The sequence below is a fragment of the Gorilla gorilla genome, chromosome 5, assembly GCF_029281585.2.
Source record: "Gorilla gorilla gorilla isolate KB3781 chromosome 5, NHGRI_mGorGor1-v2.1_pri, whole genome shotgun sequence".
Lineage (NCBI taxonomy): Eukaryota > Metazoa > Chordata > Mammalia > Primates > Hominidae > Gorilla > Gorilla gorilla.
Window position 1 is genome coordinate 52,618,978 of NC_073229.2, and position 27,095 is coordinate 52,646,072.

General features: G+C 44.9%; 3 protein-coding genes across 19 annotated transcripts in view; 2 read left to right on the forward strand and 1 right to left on the reverse strand.

Annotated features, from left to right (window-relative positions):
- BLTP3A (bridge-like lipid transfer protein family member 3A) overlaps window positions 1-5,329 on the forward strand; it is an 85,445-nt gene extending 80,116 nt beyond the window's left edge. For both annotated transcript variants that reach the window (XM_004043862.5, XM_063707549.1), the window contains exon 21: window positions 132-5,329. In XM_004043862.5, coding sequence (XP_004043910.3) covers window positions 132-257 — 126 coding nt within the window. In that variant the 3' untranslated portion in view covers window positions 258-5,329. The remainder of the gene's footprint in view (window positions 1-131) is intronic.
- A 264-nt stretch (window positions 5,330-5,593) lies between these two features.
- TAF11 (TATA-box binding protein associated factor 11) lies at window positions 5,594-17,042 on the reverse strand. 2 transcript variants are annotated; one of them, XM_004043863.5, is made up of 5 exons: window positions 15,598-17,042; window positions 10,751-10,899; window positions 8,104-8,191; window positions 7,782-7,878; window positions 5,594-6,536 (listed from the first exon to the last, which is right to left on the reverse strand). In XM_004043863.5, exons 1-5 carry the CDS (start codon window positions 15,766-15,768, stop codon window positions 6,406-6,408), a joined length of 636 nt encoding a protein of 211 aa, XP_004043911.1. In that variant the 5' UTR covers window positions 15,769-17,042; the 3' UTR covers window positions 5,594-6,405. The 2 variants fall into 2 exon arrangements, with proteins under 2 accessions (XP_004043911.1, XP_004043912.1); XM_004043864.5 differs by lacking the exon at window positions 7,782-7,878 and having other exon boundaries at window positions 15,598-16,977.
- Window positions 17,043-17,067: 25 nt separating this feature from the next.
- ANKS1A (ankyrin repeat and sterile alpha motif domain containing 1A) overlaps window positions 17,068-27,095 on the forward strand; it is a 215,469-nt gene continuing 205,441 nt past the window's right edge. For 4 of the 15 annotated variants that reach the window (XM_055390226.2, XM_055390229.2, XM_055390221.2 and 1 more), the window contains exon 1: window positions 17,080-17,415. In XM_055390226.2, the coding sequence (XP_055246201.1) occupies window positions 17,216-17,415 (200 nt within the window). In that variant the 5' untranslated portion in view covers window positions 17,080-17,215. Of the gene's footprint in view, window positions 17,416-27,095 lie in introns of all 15 variants that reach the window. The other 11 variants (XM_055390227.2, XM_055390230.2, XM_031011970.3 and 8 more) reach the window with 5 other exon arrangements.

Below are 27,095 nucleotides of genomic sequence, written 5' to 3' on the forward strand. Positions count from 1 at the left end.
TATGGTTATCTTAATCATTGACCTAACTTGTCGATTTTTCTCCTTGAACTCTTCCTCCCTGTTCCCTTTACTGGTGGTTGTTGCAAGATGGTATTACCGTATTTAACTGTTAACTACTTATTGTTCCTTAGGTGAAAGAACTGCCTATCCTACAAAAAGAACTTATAGAAACTAAACAAGCATTGGCCAATGCCAACCAGGATAAAGAAAAACTTCTTCAGGAGATTAGGAAATATAACCCCTTCTTTGAGCTCTGAAACCAGTGGCTCAGCCATCTGTGCCAAGGAGAGAGGCTATCACCAGCAATAGCACCACCTAGGACAGAGGGCACTGTCCAGTGCTGAATAAGTCACTACGGATGCCAGAGGGACTGGGGAGCACTCACTTCACTTGTGTGGGTGTGCTTTCCACTAGCTGTTCTTACTTGGACTGAGGACAAGGGCAAAGCATGATTGTATCCCAGGAAACTGGGGCTTGCCCTGTGTGTGGCACAAGCATCATGTCTTGCCTGTATAAAGCCTTTTGGTCCTCTGTGTACTAGGTGGAATCTTCTCAACACTGTAGGGCCATTTCACCTCATGGTTTCATGGCAGGGACATTTGCTTCCTTCACAGGCCTGTGTGAACAAGCAAAAGTACCCACCTCCTCGGTCACCCACAGAGCCACCAAAGATTCCATGTCCCAGAGCTTCCCATAGCAGACCTGAAAAGTCCATGACCTGAGCTTTGGCCATGGTAGTGGAGTGGAACAGGAAATAGTCCAGCAGAGGAGTGTGGGGGAAGAGGGCAGGAGAGGCACAAGAATAAGGGAGACCTGGACTCTGCCTTTTTGGGAAAAGGAACCAAGCTCATAGCAATTTGGCTGATAACACAATCAGATTTTTCCAGGTTAAGCTTCCTTTCTGTTATACTTTCATCATTGTGATGCTGTGGTAGAAAGTAAACAACAGTAGTGGCTCAGTCATTTAATCTTTCCCCTCTATAATACAACTTACTTGAAATTTAAATAAAAAAAAAATTTCTGATGCTGAGCTAGGTTGGTGGCATGATATGCCAGGGGTCAGTGGGGGAGCTTGCTTCTGAGCCCCCTGTTGTCCGCCTGGAGTCCTGCTTGTCTTTCCCATCTGTGCTGAGTGGCTCTTCTGTCTCCCTGGGGTCCCTGGCACATCTGCTTTCCCAGTTCTGTGACCTTACCAGTTCTCTCCTCAGCCCTTGGTGGTTTGGGAGCTGAATATATGTTTTAAACTTTTACATAAACAACTCAACCTGTTGCCTCTCACTTCCCTCCATCACTGTGGCTTTTAAAACTCATGTATTTTGACTCAAGTAAAAAAAACACAAAAATCCCTCATCCCAGCTAGGTTTTGCTCCCTGCCCTATACAAGAGCTATTTCCCCCTTTCTTTCCTTTGAATTCTTCTCCAACGCTATCCCTTCATTCATACTGCCCTGTGATACACTTGAAGCTGTGTTGATTGGACAGACGTTCATCAGCTAACTTACCTTTACTTGGCAAGATGGTAAAATAGTAACTTAGTGATGTTACTAAAGTCTCGACCATTCACCTTTCCATACTGAAGGAAAGGTAAAAAGGTTTCTTCTATGGGAAATTATGCTTGACTTGCATACTCTAGTTTGATGAGGATAAAAAGAAACATGTAATTGCAGTGGTGTTTACAACTAATTGATCACAACCAATCATAGATTTCTTTGTTCCTTCTCCACTCTCAACACTTCATTTGACTAGAAAAAAAAAATGTATTCACCAAGGAACAGGACCCAATTTGTTCAGACTTTTGTTAAGTTTCTTTACTAAGGCAATTTTTGAAACACCAGTTACTATGGGATGGTGGGAATTTTTCATGCTTAAGAAATAGAGACTTAGGAACAAAGAAACATCTTTCTGGAGAAAATGCTAATGGGAAGTTACCTAAGGCTTGATGCTTGGTTCAACCTTATTTAAAATTTTTATAAATGACCTGAAAGTAGGATTTTACAGTGAAATCAAATGTCACTACTTCCAGGCAGTGAAAGGTAGTCTAGAAGAGGTTTAAAAAACACAAAACCGGTCGGGCACAGCGGCTCATGCCTGTAATCCCAGCACTTTGGGAGGCCGAGGCGGGGAGATCACGAGTTCAGGAGATCGAGACCATCCTGGCCAACATGGTGAAACTTTGTTTCCACTAAAAATACAAAAATTAGCTGGGTGTGGTGGTGGGTGCCTGTAGTTCCAGCTACTCGGGAGGCTGAAGCAGGAGAATCGCTTGAACCCGGGAGGCAGAGGTTGCAGTGAGCCGAAATAGCGCCATTGCACTGCAGCCTGGCAACAGAGTGAGACTCCGTCTCAAAACAAACAAACACAAAACCACAGAAGGGTTACTAATAAGCAGGGCTGAGAATACTCAGAAAACTGACAGGTGAGGTTCAACATAATATAAGGAAATGTATTTATGGAAGAATTATCAACTGATATGCCTGAACACTGTTAGAACTCAGGAAAGAAACAAGCATTGCTGAGGGGGAGGAGAGATCAATGTGCTGCTGTGGCCAAAAGCCTAATTGCCCTGTGGGCATCATCAGGAAGGGCTTTTGGCGATAACGGAGAACAGCACTTTATACAAAACCATGGATATGTCTTGATCGGATTATCTGTGTTTCTAGTGACCTTATTTACAAGATATAAAGGGAGGAAAGGTCCAGAGAACAGCCAAAATTATCAGGGGATGGAGGTATATCCATATGAGGACACATCTTTAAAATATAGACTCTAACCTGCAAAGATGAAAGCAGAGGGGAGTTAGATCAAATATCCAATCAAGAGCAAGGACCCGGTCCTGTACTACTAGCTCTAGGGCTCTATCTCATAGCCTTAGTAAAGAAAGCACTTCTCATAGCAAATCAGAAATGTAAGGAGCTCATTGTCTAAGAAGGGATGCCACCAGAAACTATACATGGGTGCAGGTTTATGAGGAATCCTTGCATGACGGCCTTCTACAAGGAATTATAGAAAAGTAGGGCTACTTGGTAATATACAACTGAGAGGGTAACTGTGTCCCTCAACAAACTACTCCTTAGTGCCTCTTTCAAAGGCAGAATGTTGATCTGAATGGATCACTGGTCAAGTATGGCATCTCTAATGTTCTTGAAGGGGGAGGAAGGAGATCTGGTAGCTGGAAAATATAATTATTCCACCTTAGGCTCACCTGAATTGGTTTAAAATCATATTCTGATTCTCTTCTCATCCCTTCCTGCCCTCACCCACCATATACCTCTGGCATCCCTCCATGCAAAGAAAATGTCGAACAGGCATTTCTTGGTATACTTTACCTACACTTGTGCTTGTGGGGTGGGAGTAAAAACATATCCAGTAAGTACCAAGGCTAACCTCCTAATGGCTGGAGCTCAGTTAGGTCTCTGGGCTCTCTAAAGGAGTCCAGAGCTCTTGTCCATGTGACAAATGGAGCCTTAGAATTTCTGGCTTTCCTTATGTGGCAGCTTTGGCCATTGTGTCTTGAAATTCTCCCTCAGGAAATGTGATAGGGGATATTATCCCATGGGATTTTAGTAAAAATCAGCTTGCCTAATTTCATATTCCTGTTCATAATGAAGAAATGCGAAGCAGTGGTAGTCCTCAGGATTAAGTGTAAAGGAAAATATGCAAGGAAAAAGTAGCAGTGTCAGCCCTTTTGGACTGCTTATGATTTCTGCCTTAGAGCTACAAGACTTGGAACAAGAAATAACAATACCTCAAGAAAATGTCTGGAGAGATAGCACCACTGTCCCTCAAAGACTTCAGCCACTGCACATTACCCATTCAGCTGTGAAGCATTTACAACTGTATTATCTGTGATTGTCTGCATTTCCTGTTTACATGCATGTGCTGGGGATATGCTTTAGTGTGTATGGACTAGAGTTTAAATCCTGTCTTTAACTGGGCTGCAAGGATGGCTGTCAATCCCAAATTCTGTTTTCAACTCACTGGAATAATTAATCTAGTGTTCCTGATATAAAACAGGTGGGTTCTATTCACATGATGGCTGCTCTTTACCATATATTTCATCTGACCCTCATTTTGCCGTGGGCCTCAACCTTTATGTCTGCTTTTTATGGTTCTGAAAGGACTGGCTCCCGTGTGTGGAATATACAAGGTATAAACACCACCCCTCACATACCCCTGTAACTTAAATGCTTCCATTTAACTCACTTAGATTACTTTCCCCTTAGTGGTAAATGGGTTGGGGGATGGGTGGTAGTGCAAAGAAGGTAGTTTGAAATATTGCCATAGTAATATGGGAACTTTTTATTCCAAACCTTTACCCTAGCTTTTTTTTCTCTCAATATTTGCCTAAACTTCTAAAATGAGTTACAGTAAAATCATAAAACTATGGAAACAACTGCACTTTGGTACACAAGTTAGTTCGATGACATCTTGTTATTTGAGAACAGTAAAAGGTGTGTCATTGCCTCATGATTTATCATAGTCATTACTAAGGGTTTCAGAGAGAATCTGGTGTGAAGCTCTATCCTTTCAGACACTAAGGCCTTTACCTAGTTGCTCCCCTACCTTCTGTCAGAATAGGATTATTCCCATGCACCTCTGGGTAGGTATAGGTAGTAGCTATTGAACGGGGATTATTTTCCCCATGGCACAAGGGGAAACACTCTTGGATAACCTTCAACAATGAGGCTTTGCTAAGTGGCCAGACTTGGGATTTGATCTTCCTCACTTGTTATTTATTAAGTTTAAGCCTTATTCAGTATCTCTAATTGCAATAGATATAGTTCCTGTGACTTCTAAAAAAAATTCCTGTTAATGCTGAGAAAGTATCTTTTTTGTCAGTTTATTAATTTTTGGTCAAGATTTAGCCTGAGTCTTAAAGCATTTATTTGTGAAATGCCCCAATGAAGTGTCTTCTCCATTGGCTAAGTACATGTTTAAAGCCATGGGTTTTAATGTAAGATACTTTTAGTATCTAATTCTGTTTCCCCCACTGAGGGTGCTAAAGAGAATTAGAATCTTTACTAAGACATGCTCAGGAAAGCTTCACGAGAGAACAGCTTCAAAATCCTTCTCCCTATGACACTGAATGGTAGTGAGGAAAGAATTCTTGGGGATGCCAATTACATTCAATAGCCTTATTACTGCTAATCACTGTCAATAAAAGGTCACTTCATTCACCTCTATTTGAGGAAAACAATGAGAATGTATCTGATGAACTAGAATCCTTGTCAGTATTGGGAAATTTTAATGTTGCAATATCTAGTCAAACTTCGAGTGTACTGGTTCTGTGAACCACCTGAAAAAAACAAATTAAATGTATTAAACCATAATGATTGTTGTATATCCGTTGATAAGAATCTGAAATATATGGGCTTTTATATTGTTTATTTTCATCTCAGTCTTGGGGGGGGAAATTATTACACTGTTTTTAACAGTGCTTGAAGTACTCTTTTATGAGATAAAATTTTAACGGTTCTACTAGAAAAAGGGCTCAAATTTTCACAAAATAGGCAAAACCAGTTGTATTGGAACACCAAAAAAGAATGATCAACTTCCCATTCCAACCAGCTAGACGGAAAATGAATACACCTAGGGCAAGTTGGAAAACAGTTTAATGATCACTCACCAAAATCCACAGGAGAATCTTAAATGTTTACAAGCACCAACTATTCTGCTATTCCTGCCATCACCGCATCCTTCATGGTAGAGTATCACAAGTAAAAGTTTCTGGTTGTTTCATCTACTTAAAACCAGATATAAGAAACAACCTAAGTCTTAGCAACTTCAGGCTTCAATGTGAAACCATTAAAGCCCTCAGCACTTTAGGAGGCTGAGGCAGGAGGATTGCTTGAAGCCAGGAGTTCATGACCAGCCTGGGCAACAAAGCAAGACCCCATCTCCATAAAAAATAAAAATAAGTTAGCTGGGCACAGTAGTGTGTGCCTGTAGTCCTAGCTACTCAGGAGACTGAGGTGGGAGGGTCACTTAAGCCCAGGAGTTCAAGGCTGCAGTCATGCCGCTGCACTCCAGCCTCGGTGATAGAGCAAGACCCTATCTCAAACAAAACGAAACCAAAACAAAACAAAACTCTCTTGGAAAGGTTTTCTCTCTGAAAGCAGTTCCCCTGTCCAGAAGATGCTTACGGCCCACGTATCTTCTTCCAACTGGTCAAGACAGTTAAATACTTCAAAATGCCCCAAGAGGTCCCAAAATTTAGTCAAGGCAAGTATCAATCAGGCTACATACTTTCTAGGTGTGACAAATATCAGAGTTTTGAGAAAGACATTAAAATCATCATGGACTCCTTGGAGGCCTGAGATACTAAAGCACCAATGCAGACAGTCTTATAGGAAGTCTGGAACCAATACTTCTTCCGTCAGTAATATAGGCCTTTCTAGACTTTGGTCTAGAAGAAGATGATTTTTTTGTGCTTCGAGTTAGGGATCTGTCCTTTTGACTTTAACCTTCTAACGGCTTCCCTCATATGTTTGGGTTGTAGTGGTGGCATTTCTCCCCACTTCTCACACACATCCAGTGCTAAACAGAGGGTAAGGAGAAAGTCTGATTATCACACAATAATTTACTAATCACATAATCCTTTTGAGTCCTGTAATTCTTGTTAACTTTTCTTAAGCTTGCTAAGGAAATAACTGAGACATTTTTCCTTTTTAAGAGAATATTAGTATAACGTCTCATAACAGGCTTTATCATAGACAACAGTTTAAAATATATTTCCTATAGGCCATATGCTGTGGCTCATGCCTATAATCCCAGCAGTTAGGGAGGCCAAGGTGGGAGGATTGCTTGAGCCTAGGAGTTCGAGACCAACCTGGGCAACATGGCCAAACCTTGTCTCTACAAAAAATTAAAAAATTAGCCAGGGGTGGTGGTGCGCACCTGTGATCTCAACTACTCAGGCTGAGGCAGGAGAATCACCCGAGCCCAGGAGCTAACTGTTGCAGTGAGCTGTGATCGCATGATCAAGGCACTCCAGCCTGGGTGACAGAGTGAGACCCTGTCTCAACTACATAAAAATAAAATTAAAAATTAGCCAGGTGTGGTAGTGCATGCCTACAGTCCCAGCTACTTGGGAGGCTGAGGCAAGAGGATCCTTTGAGCCCAGGAGTTTGAGGTTGTAGTGAGCTATGATCACACCACTGTTACCATCTCATTTTGTATACCATCTTAATTTGTGATTTGTAAAAGGAAAAATAAAAAATATTAAAAAAAATAATAAAGATCATGCCACTGCACTCCAGCCTGGGCAACAGAGTGAGACCCTGTCTCAAAAAATAATAATAATTTAAAAGTATATATCTCCTGCTCAAAAAAAAAAAAAAAAAATTTCACCAGCTAGAGTAGCAATGGGAAACAGCCAGGCTTTTTACTCAATAAAGGGGTCAGGCAGTTCCCAGGGATCACAACATTAGGGACAACTCACCATCCCACACAGGTCACCCCTGTGATTGCTTTTCTTGTATCTTTACTTTTGGCAGCAGAAATGAGCAAAGTCCACTGCAGAAAATACAAAGTCTACTTCTTTCACCCTGGGCTGAGGAAAGGAATCAGGGAGGGGATTTCCCAGATGGTTCCTTGCCATCTGTTATTGAAACTTGCAAGGAATAACGGTCATGTTCTCCTAAATACAGGGCTCCCCACTTGGTCAACTTCAAGTGCAAATGAGAACTCCCACAGGTGCTTTAATAAGCTCCTTTGTGTAGATATTCTTAAAAATAAGACCACCACAGGTACAATCCAGTATTTGTAACCAACACTACTCACCTTCTTCTACCACCTCCCCGACGAAAACCTTGGAAATACCAGACATAGCAATAACAACATTCTGAGACACAGAGGTGCCAGTGATGGACTGGATCAGCTTGAAAGAAGCACAAAGACTCCGTGATCACAATAGTCAAAGACTGGCTTTGGAACACAGTACCAAGTAATTCACAGAAAAAGGTAAGATAACTGAAGTGCATTTTTTTTCCCACCTAAATAATCCACTGACTTGTCTAACACCTCACTTCAAATGCCAATGGACATGGCTCTTGAGTTCAGTTCTAAAACATGATGGAGATGAAGTGTGGTGGTCCATCCTTACCCTTTTGATGGCTGCCTTAGGGAAAGCTGAGCGACGATACATTTCATAACGGTTCAGCTGCTCCTCAGAAAAAGAAGAAACCAGGATTCTAAACAAAGATCCAAGTAACTAAGTTAACTTATAAGAACAAATACTCAAGATATTATGAAGTCAATAAAAGTTTCAGACAATTCAAAAATGAATTCTTAAAGGTGTCAATGGCATTAGGCTTGGTGCCTTGAGGAATGAAGATAAAACACTTCTACTCCAAAGGAATTTGAGAAAACGTAAAACAAAAACTTCTTTTCTTACCTGTTAACAAAAAGAACAACACTGGGTCACTCTATCATACCACACAGACTGTTTTCAGCATTAGATACTATCTCCATAACTCTGCCTTACTGAATTTCACACTGATGGTAAAAATTTAATATACAAATTTATAATCAAACCAGTAGTTTTCAACATTAACAGATTTAGGGGAAATATCTGCAAAATATGTGGAAACAGTTAATACTCCTAATGTATAATTCTTTCAAATGAATAAAGGGGCCATATCAATTTTTGAAAATGAACAAAGTATGTGAACAGGAAATTTACCAAAATACCAATGGTCAATCAACATGGGGGAAACAACCTTCATTATTAACTAAAGAAATATTATTTTCATAGATAACATTTTTCATAAATCAGACCACTATTAAAAAAAGAATGGTATTAGAATATGGGACACAAACACACATGCTGGCAGAGTGAACTGGAACACCTTTTTGGAGAGAAATTTGGAAATACATATGAAAAGCCTTTGAAAATGTTCATACTATTTGGATTAGCAATTACACCTCCAGGAGTTTATCTTAGGAAGTAATGGACAAGTACGCAAAGATATGTCCAAAGATCCTCATCATAATGTCAAAAGTAAAAATACCCAACCAGAACCACTATAGGGATTGGTTAAATTATAGTTCAACAACATAATGGGATACAATGTAGCCATTAAAAATGATGATTTATGAGCATATTTACTGACATGAAAATATTTAGCTATACATATCAAACATCTAAAAAAACTTTGAAAAGGTACATACCCAAACATTATACCCAACTATACACTTAGAGTGAACTCTGCGTGGTGAGTTTATGGGTGATTTTTTTCTATTTTTCTGTATTCTCTGAATTATTTGCAATGAGCCCATACTACTTTTACAATCAGAAAATGTAATAAAGCTATTTCTATTTTTAAGAAAACTATGACCTAGATGTATAATTAGTGACATGGAAAACATTCACCATATCTAATGTGAAAAATAGGCTACAAACCAGTATTTGACATTTGTGGAAAAAAAAATTTATAGATATATATGTATAGAAACTATCATGAAACTTATAAGCAGGATATATCTCTGTGGTAAGGTAATTATTTTTTCTTCTTATCTATTTATTTTTTTTGAGACAGCATCTGGCTCTATCGCCCAGGCTGGAGTGCAGTGGCACAGTCTTGGCTCACTGCAACCTCTGCCTCCTGGGTTCAAGTGATTCTCCTACCTCAGCCTCCCAAGTAGCTGGGACTACAGGCACCCGCCACAACACCTGGCTAATTTTTTGTAATTTTAGTAGAGACGGGGTTTCACCATGTTGGCCAGGCTGGTCTCAAACTCCTGACCTCAAGTGATCCACCCGCCTCAGCCTCCCAAAGTGCTGGGATTACAGGTGTGAGCCACAGATCTCGGCCTTCTTTTTATCTATTTATATTTTCTATGCTGTAACATAATTATTTGAAAAAATTGTTTTTGGCCAGGCACGGTGGCTCACACCTGTAATCCCAGCATTTTGGGAGGCTGAGGCGGGCAGATCACGAAGTCAGGAGTTCGAGACCCGCCTGGCCAACATGGCAAAAACCTGTATCTACTAAAAATACAAAAATTAGCCGGGCATGGTGGCAGGAGCCTGTAGTCCCAGCTACCTGGGAGGCTGAGGCAGGAGAATCGCTCGAAACCAGAAGGTGGAGGTTGCAGTGAGCAGAGATTGCGCCACTGCACTCCAGCCTGAGCAACGAGAGCGAAACTCCGTCTCAAAAAAAAAAAAATTTTTAAATAGAGGCCGGGCACAGTGGCTCATGCCTGTAATCCTAGCACTTTGGGAGGCCGAGGCGGGCAGATCACCTGAGGTCATGATCTCAAGACCAGCCTGGCCAACATAGTGAAACCCTGTCTCTACTAAAAATACAAAAATTAGCTGGGCATGGTGGTGCATGCCTGTAGTCCCAGCTACTCGGGAGGCTGAGGCATGAGAATCATTTGAACTCAGGACGTGGAGGCTGCAGTGAGCCGAGATCACACCATTGCACTCCAGCCTGGGCGACACGGTGAGACTCTATCTCAAAAAAAATAAAAAATAAAAAAATAACATAACATAACATAACATTAGAGAAACGGTTTCACTATGTTGCCCAGGCTGGTCTCAAACTTGGGCCTCAAGAAATCCTCCCACCTTGGCCTTCTAAAGTGTTGGGATTACAGGCGTGAGCCACCATGCCCAGCCATAATGTAGTAATCGTTTTATTTCCTTTTGAGTTTATAAAAGAAAATTTAAACACCAAGAAAAATTTATTAAATTTGTGTGGTCAAGTGAGAGCCTCGAAATGGGGAATGATAAGAAAGTGACTTACTGCATCTTCTGAATCTCATCTTCATCTACTTTCTGCTTTTTCTCTTTCTTTTCTTTGGTATCTATTTTCAGTTTTTTGGCTGCAGGATTAAGTAATGATGAGTCTTCCCTTTCAACTGTTGTTAAATCTGAGACATCCTGACTCTTGAGCTGGGAAGATGAAAGAAACTCTATTATATATTTGGCCTCCTTTCCAGGCTTGGGCAAAGTAAGAAGACATCATCCTTATCACAAAACAACAAATCCATTTATTGAGTAGTTTTTCAGTTCTAGGCACTGACTGTACCATCAAGGATAAGATACAGTATCTCTCCTAAGGGAAGATTATGGCTCAGCTAAGGAAACAAAACCTGCTAAATAATCTAGTTTTCCAGTTTGGCTATGAGCACAGCTCCAGTATCTGTTTACAAGGGTAATGAAATGCCACGGATCATGAAAATCACTCTCCCCCTGGGCCCACTCTTCTGACCTTATTTTTCAGAGGGGATGTCAGCAAAGTCCCCTCCATCCAGCCAGCTCTTCTGCTTCCAGATCAATAGATCTCTTTACTGCTGATTCCATATGGAAAGAATATTAAAAAGGAGGCCCCTTCTCATCAAAACAGTGTTTATTTCAATTTGGGACTTTCAAGTGAGCTTCTCACACGTAGTGCTCTTTTGTTCTTATTCTTCAATCCTACTGTTTCATGCAAATGTTTATTTTACATTACTAGTCTTTTTGAAGATAGGTTTGTCTCTTGTTATTTATATCTCCCCCCCATCATCATTTAATGCAATTTTACTTCTGCTGGATGTTTAATAAATGCCTGTTCAAACCCCACTTAAAAGTAGGCAAAGACACTTCTCAAAACAAGACATACCTGTGGCCAACAATCATGTGAAAAAAAGCTCAGCGTCACTGATTAGAGAAATGCAAATCAAAACCATAATGAGATACCATCTCATATCAGTCAGAATGGCTATTATTCAAAAGTCAAAAAATAACAGATACTGGCAAGGTTGTGGAGGCAAAGGAAAGCTTTTAAACTCTTGGTTGGAGTATAAATCAGTTCACCATTGAGGAAGGCAGTGTGACAATTCCTCAAAGACCTAAAGACAGAATTACCATTTGACCCAGCAATCCCATTACTGGGTATATACCCAAAGGAATATAAATTGTTCTATTATAAAGACACATCCACACTTATGTTCATTGCAGTGCTATTCACAATAGCAAAGACATGGAATCAACCTAAATGCCCATCAATGATAGACTGGATAAAGAAAATGTATTTTCCAGTATACACCATGAAATACTATACAGCCATGAAAAAGAAGGAGATCATGTCCTTTGCAGGGACATGGATGGAGCTGGAGACCATTATCTTTAGCAAACTAATGTGGGAACAGAAAACCAAATACTGCATGTTCTCAATAACAAGTGGGAACTAAATGATGACAACACACGAAAACATAGAGGGGAACACACACTGGGGTATATGGAAGGGTGAAGGGTATATGGGAGGGTGAAGGGTGGCAGGAGGGAAAGGATCAGGAAAAATAACTAATGGATACTAGGCTTAATACCTGGGTGATGAAATAATCTATACAACAAACCCCTATGACACACATTTACTTATGTAACAAAACCTGCACATCCTGCACATGTACCCCTGAACTTAAAAAACTGGCTGTTTAATAATAAAAATCAAATCCAAACTTCACCCCCTCTGACTTAATGTAGAATCTTAAGTATACTACAAAACTCATTAATGAGATTTAACTTGTCCCTAAAGAGGAATTCAAATTTAAACTCATACAGGAATATGGGACTAGGTGGGATGAAGGTAGTCTATCTTTGACAATCTTTTCAATTTCTTTTTAGTTACTGATTTATACAAGTTTTCTAACTCTGCTTCAAGTTTGGTGGTTTGTATTTTCCTTTAAAAAATGACCTATTTTTCTCAGATTTTCACATTTATTTGGCCTAAACTTGAACATTAAATGTCTTTATAACTTTAAAGATCTCCATATTAGTGCCTATAGCCTTTCATATTTTGTAATGTTATACATTTACATTTTAAATAATCAGGTTTTAATTTTATCATTTATGTTTTTTAATGTGCTAATTCATTAGTGTCTACTTCTATCCTTATTAACTCCTTGTTCCTACATTCTTCTGATTTATTTTGTTCTTTATCTTTTTTTTTTTCCCCCAGACTCGCTCTGTTGCCCAGGCTGGATCATAGCTCACTGAAGCCTCAAGTGATCCTCTTGTGTCAGCCTGCCAGGTAGCTAGATCTGCAGGCGTGACCCACTCCACTAGGCCCTTTTTCTGGTTTCTTGAGTTAGGTGCTTATTTGCAATATCTTCTGGTTGTTAATAAAAATATGTAAGGCTATATATTTTTCTTTAAATAAAGCTTTGGCCAAATCCCATATACTTCGATAAAGTGTTCTATTAATTTCTTTAGTCTAAAGGCTATTTAAAAAATAGTTTAAAATTTCCAGGGGGTTCTTTTTTGGTGGGGGAGAAGCTTTTTGTAGTTAATTTCAAGTTTAATGCATTGCGTTAACAAGATGTGGCCTGTTATGATTTCTACTTTTAAGAATTCATATTTTTCTTTGTGGTCTGGTACATGATCGATTTTTAAAAGTGTTTCAGAAACAACAATTTTATCCTCTGTTCGGTGCAAATTTAGATATGTAGTGAGCTCTCTGTGTACTAAGCTCATTCAAATCCTTGCTGTCCTTGACACCTGTTTTAAAGTTTCCTTCTTGGCCAGGCATGGTGGCTGCCACCTGTAATCTTAGCACTTTGGGAAGCTGAGGCAGGAGGATTGCTTGAGCCCAACGAGTTGGAGACCAGACTGGGCAACATAATGAGACCTTGTCTCTACCAAAATAATATTTAAAAAACCTTTAGCTGGCCGGGTGCGGTGGCTCATGCCTATAATCCCAGCACTTTGGGAGGCCGAGGCGGATGGATCATGAGGTCAGGAGTTCAAGACCAGCCTGGGCAACTTGTGAAACTTGTGAAACCTCAGCTCTACTAAAAATACAAAAATTAGCTGGGCGCGGTGGCACGTGCCTGTAATCCCAGCTACTGGGGAGGCTGAGGCAGGAGAATCGCTTGAGCCTGAGAGGCGGAGGTTGCAGTGAGCCGAGATTGCGCCATTGCACCCCAGCCTGGGCGGCAGAGCGAGACTCTGTCTCAAAAACGAAACAAAACAAAACAAAAACTTTAGCTGAGCGTGGTGCAACATGCCTGCAGTCCCAGTTACTGGGGAGGCTGGGATAAGAGGATTGCTTGAGCCCAGGAGGCAGAGACTGTGCCACTGCACTCCAGGCTGGGTGACAGAGTGAGACCTTGTCTCAACAAACAAAAACTGCCTTAAAGGAGCTTGCAGTGAGCCAAGATCACGCCACTGCACACTCCAGCCTGGGCAACAGAGCGAGACTCGGTCTCAAAAAAAAAAAAAAACCTGCCTTAAAATACTTTTGTCAAATCTTCTCTTTTCCTTTTTCTTTCTTTTCTTTTCTTTTTTTTTTTTTTTTCCGAGACGGAGTCTCTGGTACCCAAGCTGGAGTGCAGTGGTGCGATCTCGGCTCACTGCATTCTCCGCCTCCCAGGTTCAAGCGATTCTTGTGCCTCAGCCTCCTAAGTAGCCGGGATTACAGGCGCCCGCCACCATGCCCAGCTAATTTTTGTATTTTTAGTAGAGACGGGGTTTCGCCATGTTGGCCAGGCTGGTCTCAAACTCCTGACCTCAGGCGATCCACCCACCTCGGCCTCCCAAAGTGCTGGGATTACAGGCGTGAGCCACTACGCCCAGACAAATTTTCTCTTTTTCTAAAAGTTTGTACTTTATACATTTTGATGCAACTTTATGCTCTGAAAGGCTATTTCCATCTAATCTACTATTCACCCACGATCTCTTAAACCCCTTCTAGCTGTAAGACCCCAAGATTCTACTTCTAGAAATGTAATCCTGAGAACGATGAGTTTCTGGTCCTGACCGATGCTCAGCTAGGCAACACTGCTGAACTCTCTGTAGCATAAAAACACCAGACCCAATTGATGGGTCCCTGATCACCGGGTGCGGTGGCTCACGCCTGTAATCCTAGCACTTTGGGAGGCCGAGGCGGGCGGATCACGAGGTCAGGAGTTCCAGACCAGCCTGGCCAACATGGTAAAACCCCGTCTCTACTAAAAATACGAAAATTAGCTGGGCATGGTGGTGTGCGCCTGTAATCCTAGCTACTCGGGAGGCTGAAGCAGGAGAATCGCGTGAACCCAGGAGGCGCAGGTTGCAGTGGGCCAGAGATCGCGCCATTGTTCTCCAGCCCGGGCGACTCTTTTATAGAGTTACAGGTTAAATCGTGTTCGATATAAAAGTCTATATCGATATAGACTTTTCGATATAAAAGTCTATCTCCCTTTGACAGGTCTGATCGACCCTCCTTCCTATAAAGACAAAAGTTGTCTTAACATCTAAGAGGAACCATATTGCGGTGAAAGGGGTGCTACGAATCCTGGGTTTTACCTCTTGCACTACGTCTCAGTGTGACATTGGATCCCAATTTCCTCACTACCAAAGCCAACGGGCTATTAAAACTCCCTTAGAAGTAGCTTTAATCCCTAAAGACAAGACTAAAAATATTAACAGTGCTTGAGCCTCTGGAACCGAACCAGCACTGGAGTTTTGTTTGGTCGTCCCCTCTCTTCCCCCTCAAGATTAACGATCTGGAGGGAATTCTGGTGAGTTCGAGTTCTCGTAACTTGGGAGGGACTAACCAGAAGCCCGGCGAGCAGCCAGTAACACAATCTCTGGGTATTCCTTCAGCCTCATCAATACATCTCTTCCTACCTCGCCTTCCTCCGCTGCAGCTTCTTTCAAGTCCGCATCTGCGTCTCCGTCAGTTTCCTCTGGGATTCCATCGGTGTCGGTAGCCCCCGGGTCCCCGGGCGCAGCGGCCGTCTCATCCGACTCCCCTGTCTCTCCACCTTTGTCGGAAGGCGACTCGTGGGCATCGTCCATCACGGATAGGATTGGAGGGGAGAGGAGATATCGGAGATGCCTGAGGCGAAGCTCGGAACCCCGAGCTGCACAGGCCAGGATCTTACTTCCTGTCGTCGCGCAGCGATGACATCACCCCTACCGCTCTCCTGAGGGGTCATTTTGAGGCGCGCGTAGAGGACTAGAGGACTCATTTTAACTTTGGTTTGGCGACAGTGGGAAGCGGGAAAATTGGACGTAAAGAGCTCAGACTATGGATCCTCCTCGCTAGGAAACCAGCACTTGTGAAGGAGCGCAGTTTTGTTTACTAAATAACTTTTTCCTTTTCGCCTGTCTAAAAATGCAATGTCAGTTAATCCCTTCGTTAACCCCTCAGAGTAAAGTTGGAGGACTGGGAGAAAACTCAGTTCCGTTGTATGGCGGTGTCGTGGAATGAGGCTCCCCGGGATTGGTAAACTTTCAGGCAAGGACTCAACCTTGTATATTTCAACTGGCCCGAAACCGCGGGCCTGTGTGTACATAGAATTGCTAGCATTTCCCCTCCATTCCGCAAGCACCTTAACAACAAAAAGTCATATAGCTTGAGCAGAATTTATCCAATTCATTTATTCATCCATAACTATTGACTGCGTACTTCGATTTAGAAACAGTGCTAGTACCAGGGAACAAAACACACACAGTTTCTACCCAATTAAATGATTTTTTTCAGTTCGCCAGTACTCAAGATTGAGGTTTGTTTTTACAAGTCTGACACTTTTCTATCAGTTTGGTTAATCTCATTAAAACTAAGAGGAAAGCCTAAAGAGAGGAAGGTGTCTCCTTTGAACGTTTCACTTTAATGAACTAGTTCACGTACTGGGAGGATGAAGTGGTGAGGATATTTCTATTTCAAAATTTTCTTCTCTTCCCTCATTGAGATATGAGGGGGAGGGCGTTTTATCCACCTGGGTATGACTAGGTCCCCGCACCTATTACATATTTAATTTATGCGTGCTGAAAGAATGGACTTGGAAATGTAGGTGCGCGTTACCACATTTATCTCTTTGTTTCTACGCTGCCGGGACGAATTACCGTATTTCCTGTCCCAGGAGCTCCCAAAACCTTTGGGGAAGGAGCGCACTTCGGGAGGCGCGTACAGGTGGGCCTGTTTGTCCCTTTCCACCTGCATAATGGGGGCCCACAAGGCGCTGTCCCCATGCCCCGAGAGGCGTGTCTCGGCACAGCAAAGTCCACCTGCGCTGGTCCGCGGAGCCCCGCCCAGCTAGGTGAGCTAGGGGGCGGGGCGCGGGGGCGCGGTGACGCGTGACGCCGGATCCCGGAAGTGACGCGCTCGTGGGGAAAAGGCAGGGAGGGGGTGGTGTCCCCAGCCGGTTTGGGGGGTGCGTTGCCCGGAGACGGAAAGTTTGGGAGCCCGAGCAGGCTCGGCTGCAGCCTCGGGGAGGGGGTCCAGCGGGTGGCGGCCCTGGGGATGGGGAAGGAGCAGGAGCTGCTGGAGGCGGCCCGCACCGGGCACCTCCCGGCGGTGGAGAAGCTGCTGTCCGGGAAGCGGCTCTCCTCAGGCTTTGGGGGCGGCGGCGGCGGTGGCTCTGGGGGCGGCGGCGGCGGCGGCGGCAGCGGCGGCGGCGGCGGCCTCGGCTCTTCCAGCCACCCCCTCTCCAGTCTGCTCAGGTGGGTACGCGCCGGGGCCGGGCCGCTGCCTGCAGACCCCGTCTCCCCCACCCGTCTCTTGGGTCCCCAGAGAGATCGGGGGTCCTGAGACTCGGGCGGGGTGGGCTTGTGGCGTGCCCGGGGCGAGGCAGGCGGCTCTCGGGCCAGGGTACCGGAGGGCGCGCGGGTCCGAGTCCACGCTGCTCCGGGCTCGCCTGGTCTCCCGTTCTGACCCGGCTGCGAAGAATGGTGGGAGTGCCCAGGTGGCAGCCTCCGCCTCATGGCACAGCCAGGGTTCACCCTCGCTAGCTACAGGGTGCCAGCTATCGTAGCTCACAAAAGCCAATTAAGAGCAAATATGTATATCATATATATATATATGAGATCTCCCTCACCTCCTGCAGAAACTCCTACGCCTTGTAGAATCTCGAGGCTCCTCTGGAGGAAATTCTATTGATTTTCTTCTCTGAGGAACTTGGAACCTTCCACCAGGCTACACAGGACCTCGCTTTATTTTTTTTTTCCCTTGAGACGGAGACTTGTTCTGTCACCCAGGCTGGAGTGCAGTGGCGCGATCTCGGCTCACTGCAACCTCCGCCTCCCGGGTTCAAGCGATTCTCCTGCCTCTGCCTCCCAAGTAGCTGGGATTATGGGCGCCCGCCACGACACCCGGCTAATTTTTGTATTTTTAGTAGAGACGGGGTTTCACCATATTGGCCAGGCTAGTCACCATATTGGCCAGGCTGGTCTCGAACTCTTGACCTCAGGAACCGCCCGCCTCGGCTTCCCAAAGTGCTGGGATTACAGGCGTGAGCCACCGCGCCTGGCCCCTCGCTTTTGTTTATATTAAAATTGCCTCTGGATGTATCATTTTCAAGATGTTCGTCTTTGAGCCTCTCTTGTGCTTGAAGTTCAAATTGTAGTTCCTTGTAGTGAACCTCATTGGATTAGTCTAAGTGGCATATGCAGGATTCAGCCAGGGGCTTATTCATGTAGAAATAAAGGCAGAGAGACTTCTTTAGGAAACCGAAGGATGCTGTAAACTTTTCCAAGGTCTGTTGTTAAACGCTTCAATCTGGAGCTGTAAGGACCGAGGGGAAAACATCAGTTTTGTGTGGCTTCGAAGGGGGATTGGAGGTGCTTTGTTAGTGTGAGTTAAATGTGTTAGTTCAGCAGCGCTTTCATAGCCTGATTTCTTTTTCCTTCCTTGTTCTTTTGAGGTTTTTAAGAAGTGGAAGTTCATTTAGAAATGCCTTCGTTAGCTTTTGTTCCCCATTACTTTATGTAACTTCAGTTTGAGTGAGCTTGGACCATATAAGCCTAAGGCGCTAATAAATTGTTATTAATAGATATTAAGCACTGAGTACCAACCCAGGTCTTTACAGGAAGATTTTAAAAAGCAATATAAGTAGGTACTTAAGATTTGTTGAAGAAATAAAAGTATCAGTTGCAGGACAATAAATTTCTAAATAAACGGATGGTGGATGGTATTACTCGCTGTAATTGCTAGCAGCTCAGAGAACAGAGACATCATTTAGGGATGGAGTGGAAGTCAGGGCTTCCAAAAGGAGGGAGACTTAAGCTGGCCTTGAAGGATGTGAGGATTTGGGTAGGTGAGTTATGATGGGCATGTTTCAGGTGGGTACCCCATGATCAGAGGCACAGAAAGGAGAATGGAAACTTATTTGGTGCTCCTTAGGCAACAGGAGAAGAACTTCCTGCCTGCACCCTTGAGAGGTTGGGCATAATAAAGGTAAATAATAATGGATGGGTATACTTCCATATATCATGTTTATATTCTCAGTCCCTAGATCAGTGCCTGACAACTTACAGGTGTTTAATAAATGTACAGTGAATGCATGAATTGGGTTTTGGATCTTACCTGGATTTGCCACTCTGCAGTTCTGATGTCTGAGAGGTGACAAGACTGTACAGGTTTGGAGATGCCTCTGTCTTTAATGAGTTGATGACATAGCATTTGGAGATTTTCCAGAGATATCTTAACCCTCAGCATATCCTGCTAAAGGAGAAGTTTCTCATATCTCCCACCCTCAAACACAGGTCAAATTATTCTTTTTTTTTTTTTTTTTTTGGAGACGGAGTCTCGCTCTGTCCACAGTCTGGAGTGCAGTGGCAGTATCTCAGCTCACTGCAACCTTCGCCTTCCTGGGTTCAAGCGATTCTCCTGCCTCAGCCTCCCAAGTAGCTGGGACTACAGGCAAGCGCCACCACACCCAGCTAATTTTTGTATTTTTTGTAGAGATGGAGTTTCACCGTGTTAGCCAGGCTGTTCTCAATTTCTTGACCTCGTGATCCGCCGGCCTCGGCCTCCCAAAGTGCTGGGATTACAGGCGTGAACCACCTTGCCCGGCCTCAGGTCAAGTTATTCTTAGCGCGCTCACTCGGAGACTACTGAAATTCTGCTGAGGATTTAACTGCCATATAGTTAATATAGTTAAGCAAGACTAGGAAACCTGTTGAGCACAATGCTTCTACTTTGGGCCTCTTGCTGATGTGTCCTGTCTCTGCCATAAAGTGTGTTAACTCTCTGTTCCCTAGAGTTAGAGAGCTGGCTCACCTTGACTTGCTTCTGTGTCTTTTGTAGAGAGGGTAAATGCCTAAGAGCTTCCCAACCTCTCATTCCTGTGACTCCTAGGGGCAGAGAGGATCTGGAGGCACTAGTTACACTAATTAGAGGTGACTCTGGTTAAAGCTAGTAAAAGATTTCTGAGCAAATGAGACCGTGCCTAGGTCAGTATGTCCTCCCTTTTTAGATGTGGACATAGTGAAGTGTAGGTTACCTCTGCTCCCAACCCTCTCTCCCCTAAAGACCCTGGATTATTTAATGAGAGCTGTGGAATCATAGCTTCAGATTTGGCCTTTGTATTAGCAGCCATATTCTACCGGTATTTGTACTGCCAACTGTAACTTGCCTTTGTCCAGGTGTCTGAGTGATGAAGTAAAGCTGGCAGAAATAGGAGCTTACAGTTGCAGTGGAATAATTGTTCCAGACCACACATGTGTTTGTGTATTCACCTGTTTGTGTTCCCCCATCCGGTATTCCACAAAGGCTTTGTGTTTATTCTTAAGCTACAAAATGCCCTCTTCTCTTACCCATCCCTTTTCCTCTACACAGCTTGGGCTTAGGTTTTAACTTCTTAAAGCCCTTCCTGATGACCCTAATACACACAGATCTCTCAAGCTTCCATGTCTTTGGAGCACGTCATCTGTAGTGTACTTTGCTTGCCTAGCTTTCACAGTTGATCGCTTTGGCCTGTCAGTATAATGTTTACATATAGCAACCCTCACCGATTGATGCTATACCTGAGAATCAGAAAGTCAGCAAAGAAGACTTCTACTAGAAAAACATGTTGTTACAAACTTTGTGTTCTTCTAGCCTTCCTTATTTACTGGATATTTATTCAGGAACAGTATAGCATTATACTGTCCACTTGTTCTTAGCATTAAGCATGTTATAGCATTAAGACCACTTGTTTTTGTGTCAGACTTCCTGGATTCACATTCCACTGCCACCACTGACTAGCTGCTTGACATTATTTAAGTTAACCACTTTGATACTCAATTTCTGCATCTGTAAAATGGGGATAATACTATCTGCCTTATAGGTATCATCTTAGATAATGTGTGTAAGAGACTTACCATAATTCCTGGCATATTCTAAGTCCTCAGTCTTAGTCATCCTCAGTTCAGCACATATGGTTTTGCTGTGTTGCACCTGTTCTGTGCAAAGTACCATGCCAGACACATTATTTATTTTTATTTTTGTAGAGATGGTGTCCCACTATGTTGCCCAGGCTAGTCTCAAACTCCTGGGCTCAAACGATCTTCCTGCCTCAGCCTCCCAAAGTGCTGGGATTATAGGTGTGAGCCACAGTGCCCTGCCTGACACATTTTAAATGGTGTTTTTTCATGCTTGGGGATCTGTTTTCCAAGCATGGCAGACTAGAAAGAGTAAATAAAGGAGAGGAATCATTCATATACCCAATGTTTACCCATGATATACTTTGTGCCAGGCCAAGTGATTGCTAGATGCACTGCAAAATATGTCTGAGACCTGGGACATTGTAGGTGGTCTGTCAGAATTAGCCCCTCTCTTCATACATGTTCTGTTCCCTTACAGAGTTTATAGTAGTATGATACGTCTGTGTAACAGGCCAACAAAAAGGAGACAGAGAAAGCACACAAATTTAGCATAATTTATCCTACCTCCCGGCTGTTTGAAGCTATTAACATAGGTGTATATAGCCCTATATACCTATGTAAGCCCCAAGCATCAGTTTACTGTATCTTTGTGCTATGATTTATGTTTATTATGACTGTTAGCCATCAAATAAAGATTAAATTATGTTCAATATAGCTTGTTAGTGAAAGAAGAAAAAAATATAGTTTTCTATCCAAAATGGTTTAAATATAATTTTTTTTTTTTTTTTTTTGTGGCTACTTTCTTTTTTTTTTTTTTTTTTTTTTATTGATCATTCTTGGGTGTTTCTCGCAGAGGGGGATTTGGCAGGGTTACAGGACAATAATGGAGGGAAGGTCAGCAGATAAGCAAGTGAACAAAGTTCTCTGGTTTTCCTAGGCAGAGGACCCTGCGGCCTTCCGCAGTGTTTGTGTCCCTGGGTACTTGAGATTAGGGAGTGGTGATGGCTTTTAACGAGCATGCTGCCTTCAAGCATCTGTTTAACAAAGCACATCTTGCACCGCCCTTAATCCATTCAACCCTGAGTGGATACAGCACATGTTTCAGAGAGCACAGGGTTGGGGGTAGGGTCACAGATCAACAGGATCCCAAGGCAGAAGAATTTTTTCTTAGTACAGAACAAAATGAAAAGTCTCCCATGTCTACCTCTTTCTACACAGACACGGCAACCATCCGATTTCTCAATCTTTTCCCCACCTTTCCCCCCTTTCCATTCCACAAAACCACCATTGTCATCATGGCCCGTTCTCAATGAGCTGTTGGGTACACCTCCAAGACGGGGTGGTGGCCGGGCAGAGGGGCTCCTCACTTCCCCGTAGGGGCGGCCAGGCAGAGGTGCCCCTCACCTCCCGGACGGGGCGGCTGGCCGGGCAGGGGGCTGACCCCCCCCCCACCTCCCTCCTGGACGGGGCGGCTGGCCGGGCAGAGGGGCTCCTCACTTCCCAGTAGGGGCGGCCGGGCAGAGGCGCCCCTCACCTCCCGGATGGGGCGGCTGGCCAGGCGGGGGGCCGAACCCCCACCTCCCTCCCGGACAGGGCGGCAGGCTGGGCGGTGGGCTGACCCCCTCACCTCCCTCCCAGACGGGGCGGCTGGCCAGGCGGGGGGCTGACCCCCCACCTCCCTCCCGGACGGGGCGGCTGGCCGGGCTGAGGGGCTCCTCACTTCCCAGTAGGGGCGGCCGGGCAGAGGCGCCCCTCACCTCCCGGACGGGGCGGCTGGCCAGGCGGGGGGCTAACCCCCCCACCTCCCTCCCGGACGGGGCGGCTGGCCGGGCGGGGGGCTGACCCCCCCACCTCCCTCCTGGACGGGGCGGCTGGCCGGGCGGGGGGCTGACCACCCCACCTCCCTCCTAGACGGAGCGGCTGGCCGGGCAGAGGGGCTCCTCACTTCCCAGTAGGGGCGGCCGGGCAGAGGCGCCCCTCACCTCCCGGACGGGGCGGCTGGCCAGGCGGAGGGCTAACCCCCCCACCTCCCTCCCGGACGGAGCGGCTGGCCGGGCAAAGGGGCTCCTCACTTCCCAGTAGGGGCGGCCGGGCAGAGGCGCCCCTCACCTCTCGGACCGGGTGGCCGGCCAGGCGGGGGGCCGAACCCCCACCTCCCTCCCGGACAGGGCGGCTGGCCGGGCGGGGGGCTGGCCCCCCCACCTCCCTCCCGGATGGGGCGGCTGGCCGGGCGGGGGGCTGGCCCCCCCACCTCCCTCCTGGACGGGGCGGCTGGCCGGGCGGGGGGCTGACCCCCCCACCTCCCTCCCGGACGAGGTGGCTGCCGGGCGGAGATGCTCCTCACTTCCCAGACGGGGTGGCTGCTGGGCGGAGGGGCTCCTCACTTCTCGGGCGGGGCGGCTGCCAGGCGGAGGGGCTCCTCACTTCTCTGACGGGGCGGTTGCCAGGCAGAGGGTCTCCTCACTTCTCAGATGGGGCGGCCGGGCAGAGACGCTCCTCACATCCCGGACGGGGCGGCAGGGCAGAGGTGCTCCCCACATCTCAGACGATGGGCGGCCGGGCAGAGACGCTCCTCACTTCCCAGATGTGATGGCGGCCGGGAAGAGGCGCTCCTTGTTTCCTAGATGGGATGGCGGCCGGGCAGAGACGCTCCTCACTTTCCAGACTGGGCAGCCAGGCAGAGGGGCTCCTCACATCCCGGACGATGGGCGGCCAGGCGGAGACGCTCCTCACTTCCCAGACGGGGCGGCAGCCGGGCAGAGGCTGCAATCTCGGCACTTTGGGAGGCCAAGGCAGGCAGCTGGGAGGTGGTTGTAGCGGGCCGAGATCATGCCACTGCACTCCAGCCTGGGCACCATTGAGCACCGAGTGAGCGAGACTCCGTCTGCAATCCCGGCACCTCGGGAGGCCGAGGCTGGCCGATCACTCGCGGTTAGGAGCTGGGGACCAGCCCAGCCAACACAGCGAAACCCCGTCTCCACCAAAAAAATACGAAAACCAGTCAGGCGGGGCGGCGCGCGCCTGCAATCGCAGGCACTCGGCAGGCTGAGGCAGGAGAATCAGGCAGGGAGGTTGCAGTGAGCTGAGATGGCAGCAGTACCGTCCAGCTTCGGCTCGGCATCAGAGGGAGACCGTGGAAAGAGAGGGAGAGGTGAGGGAGAGGGAGAGGGAGAGGGAGAGAGGATCTGTCAGAGATACAGATTTCTTGTCTGCCAGTGAATCACTATCTTGTGCTACATCTGAGAAATTGGAAAGCAGTCTCTGACATCCAGGAGCTGGCTGGGCTTCGCAGTGAGGCCATGATGTACTTCTGTTGAACACAAGTAATTTCACAGAATGCCAACATTAGACAAGCCTGTTTGGTGATCATGATGACCAATCTTCTAGATAAAAATTATTAAGATAATCATAGAAGCGCCTCTGCTTCGTGACAGCACCTAATCCAGAGGAAAAGCCTGTTTCCTTGGACCCTCCTCAAGTTCACCTAGCACAATTCCAAATCCTAAATATAATTTTTTTTACTTAAAAGGATAAGCAATAGATTATCTAGAAAGCACAGTTATCCAAAATGTCTAGGCTTACAGAGGCTCTGGATTGCATGGATTATACTTAATATAATACTAACTCATTTTCTGATTGTTTAATGGATGCATGCCTTCAGTCTATACCTTGGGAGCTTGGGATAGGCATTCTATCAAACTTCTTAACTTACAGTATTTTTTAGTTCTGGGCACGTAGCGGGCACTCAAATTCTCATGTAACAAGACAGTTTGCTATGTTTAGAGTTATAGTGAAATACTGATTTCCAAGAAAGAAACTCCTGTATAAGAATATTGTAAGATTTGGTTAAAAGTAAATTCTATCAACTAAAAGGCCAAAAAGATCTGAGAAAAGGAAATGTTAAAACCAATCATGGCCGGGCACAGTGGCTCACCTCTGTAATACCAACACTTTGGGAGGCTGCGGCGGCTGGATCACTTGAGCCCAGGAGTTTGAAACCAGCCTGGGCAACATGCTGAAATCCCATCTCTACGAAAAATACAAACATTAGCCAGGCTTGATGGTGTGCACCTGTAGTCTCAGCTACTCGGGAGGCTGATGGGGGAGGATTGCTTGAGTCTGGGAGGTTGAGGCTGCAGTGAGCCAAGATTGTTCCACTGCATTTCAGCCTGGGTGACAGAGCTAGACCATGTCCTCACACCACCACCCCCCAAAAAAAGAAGAAAAAAGAAAACCAGCCACAATAGCTTCAAACTGTAAATTGAGTTATGAACTAAATACTGATGTATATGAATGGAAAAGTAAAGTGAAATGTACTTCTTAGGGTTCAGAAGCACAGAGAAACTAAACCAAAGATCACAGTTGAGGAGATTATGTCATGGTTTAGGAACATTTTATGCTTAATTTCTGAAGCATGAGAAGGGTGAATAAGAAAAGAGGAAACCAAGGAGACTTGCTGGAGAATCTGAAAATTTATAGATAGTAGCAATGAATGTGGCTGTAAACTAATTTTTATGCTGCCATTTCATTGGGGGAAAAAAAGAAAAAGAAAACTATTCCAAAACAGATACGAATTTCCCAAGATGTGAAAATGTTCTGAAATAAGGAATGAAGCATGAAAAATTTTGAAAAATGGACCTCATTTGGAGGATAATAACAGATTCTCCCAAATGTCAGAAAATATGGCAAGTAATTCATTGTTGTAAAGAAAGCTTCCTAATATTTATTTAAGGACTTTGGTTTTTGTTTTTTTTTTTTAATTAAAAAAAAATTTTTAAGAGAGAGGAGTCTTGCTAATGTTGTCCAGGCTGACCTTAAACTCCTGGGCTCAATTGATCCTCCTGCCTCATCCTCCTGAGCTATTGGGACTGCAGGCACATGCCACCATGCTAGGCTAGACTTCTTCCTCTTGTTATTATTATTATTTTTTAAACAGTGATTAGCGTAACCATTCTATTGAAATGGTCCTTTATTCATTCCCAGAATGGATCTGAACCTTGGAGATTATAATGGCATGACAGCCTTTTCTCATGCTGACCTTTTTACTTTTGCCCACTACTGTGCCAGATTTCTTTTGAAAGTGCCTATTTTGAGCAAAATGATTTTAACATCTTAAGGAAGAGGGCAACACTGACCATGTAAGGATTGTAGAATGGAAGGGCCTGGAAACAGATCTTGTGGATTTGAATTTGTCTGATCTAAGTTCCTGCTCTTCTAAGAGAATGCAAAAACAAGATAAAATGCAACTATCCACTAGCATAGCAGTTTTCTGGGTCTTCCACTAAACTATCTTAATTAATTAAAAATAGTTTTTCAAGAATGTCTTCCTTTTTTATTTATTTATTTTTTTTTCTGAGACAGAGTCTCTCTCTCTCACCCAGGCTGAAGTGCGATGGCACGATCTCGGCTCATTGCAGCCTCCACCTCCCGGGTTCAAGCGATTCTCCTGTCTCAGCCTCCCGAGTAGCTGGGATTACAGGCGCATGTATTTTAGTAGGGACAGGATTTCACTGTGTTGCCCAGGCTGGTCTCAAACTCCTGAGCTCAGGCAGTCTACCCTCAGCCTCCGGAAGTGTTAGGATTACAGGCGTTAGCCACCGTGCCTGGCCTTTTTTTTTTTTTTTTTTTTCTTTTTTTTTTCAGAAACAGTGTCTCACTCCTTCATCCAGACTGGAGTACAGTGGTGCAATCTCAGCTCACTGCAACCTCTGCCTCTCAGGTTCAAGTAATTCTTGTGCCTCAGCCTCCTGAGTAGCTGTGATTACAGGCAGGCACCACTGCACCTGGCTAATATTTGTATTTTAGTAGAGACGGGGGTTTCACTATGTTGGCCAGGCTAGTCTCGAACTCCTGACTTCAAGTGATCTGCCTGCCTCGGCCTCCCAAAGTGCTGGAATTACTACAGGTGTGAGCCCCCACGCCCAGCCAAGAATGTCTTAAAATACTCCCTTTAAGTGTGATTTTGTTGGGAGGGCAGCCCTGTTCCTGCATTTTGGAATTGCTGTACTTACATTTTTGCTTTCTCTAAAGCAGAGTGT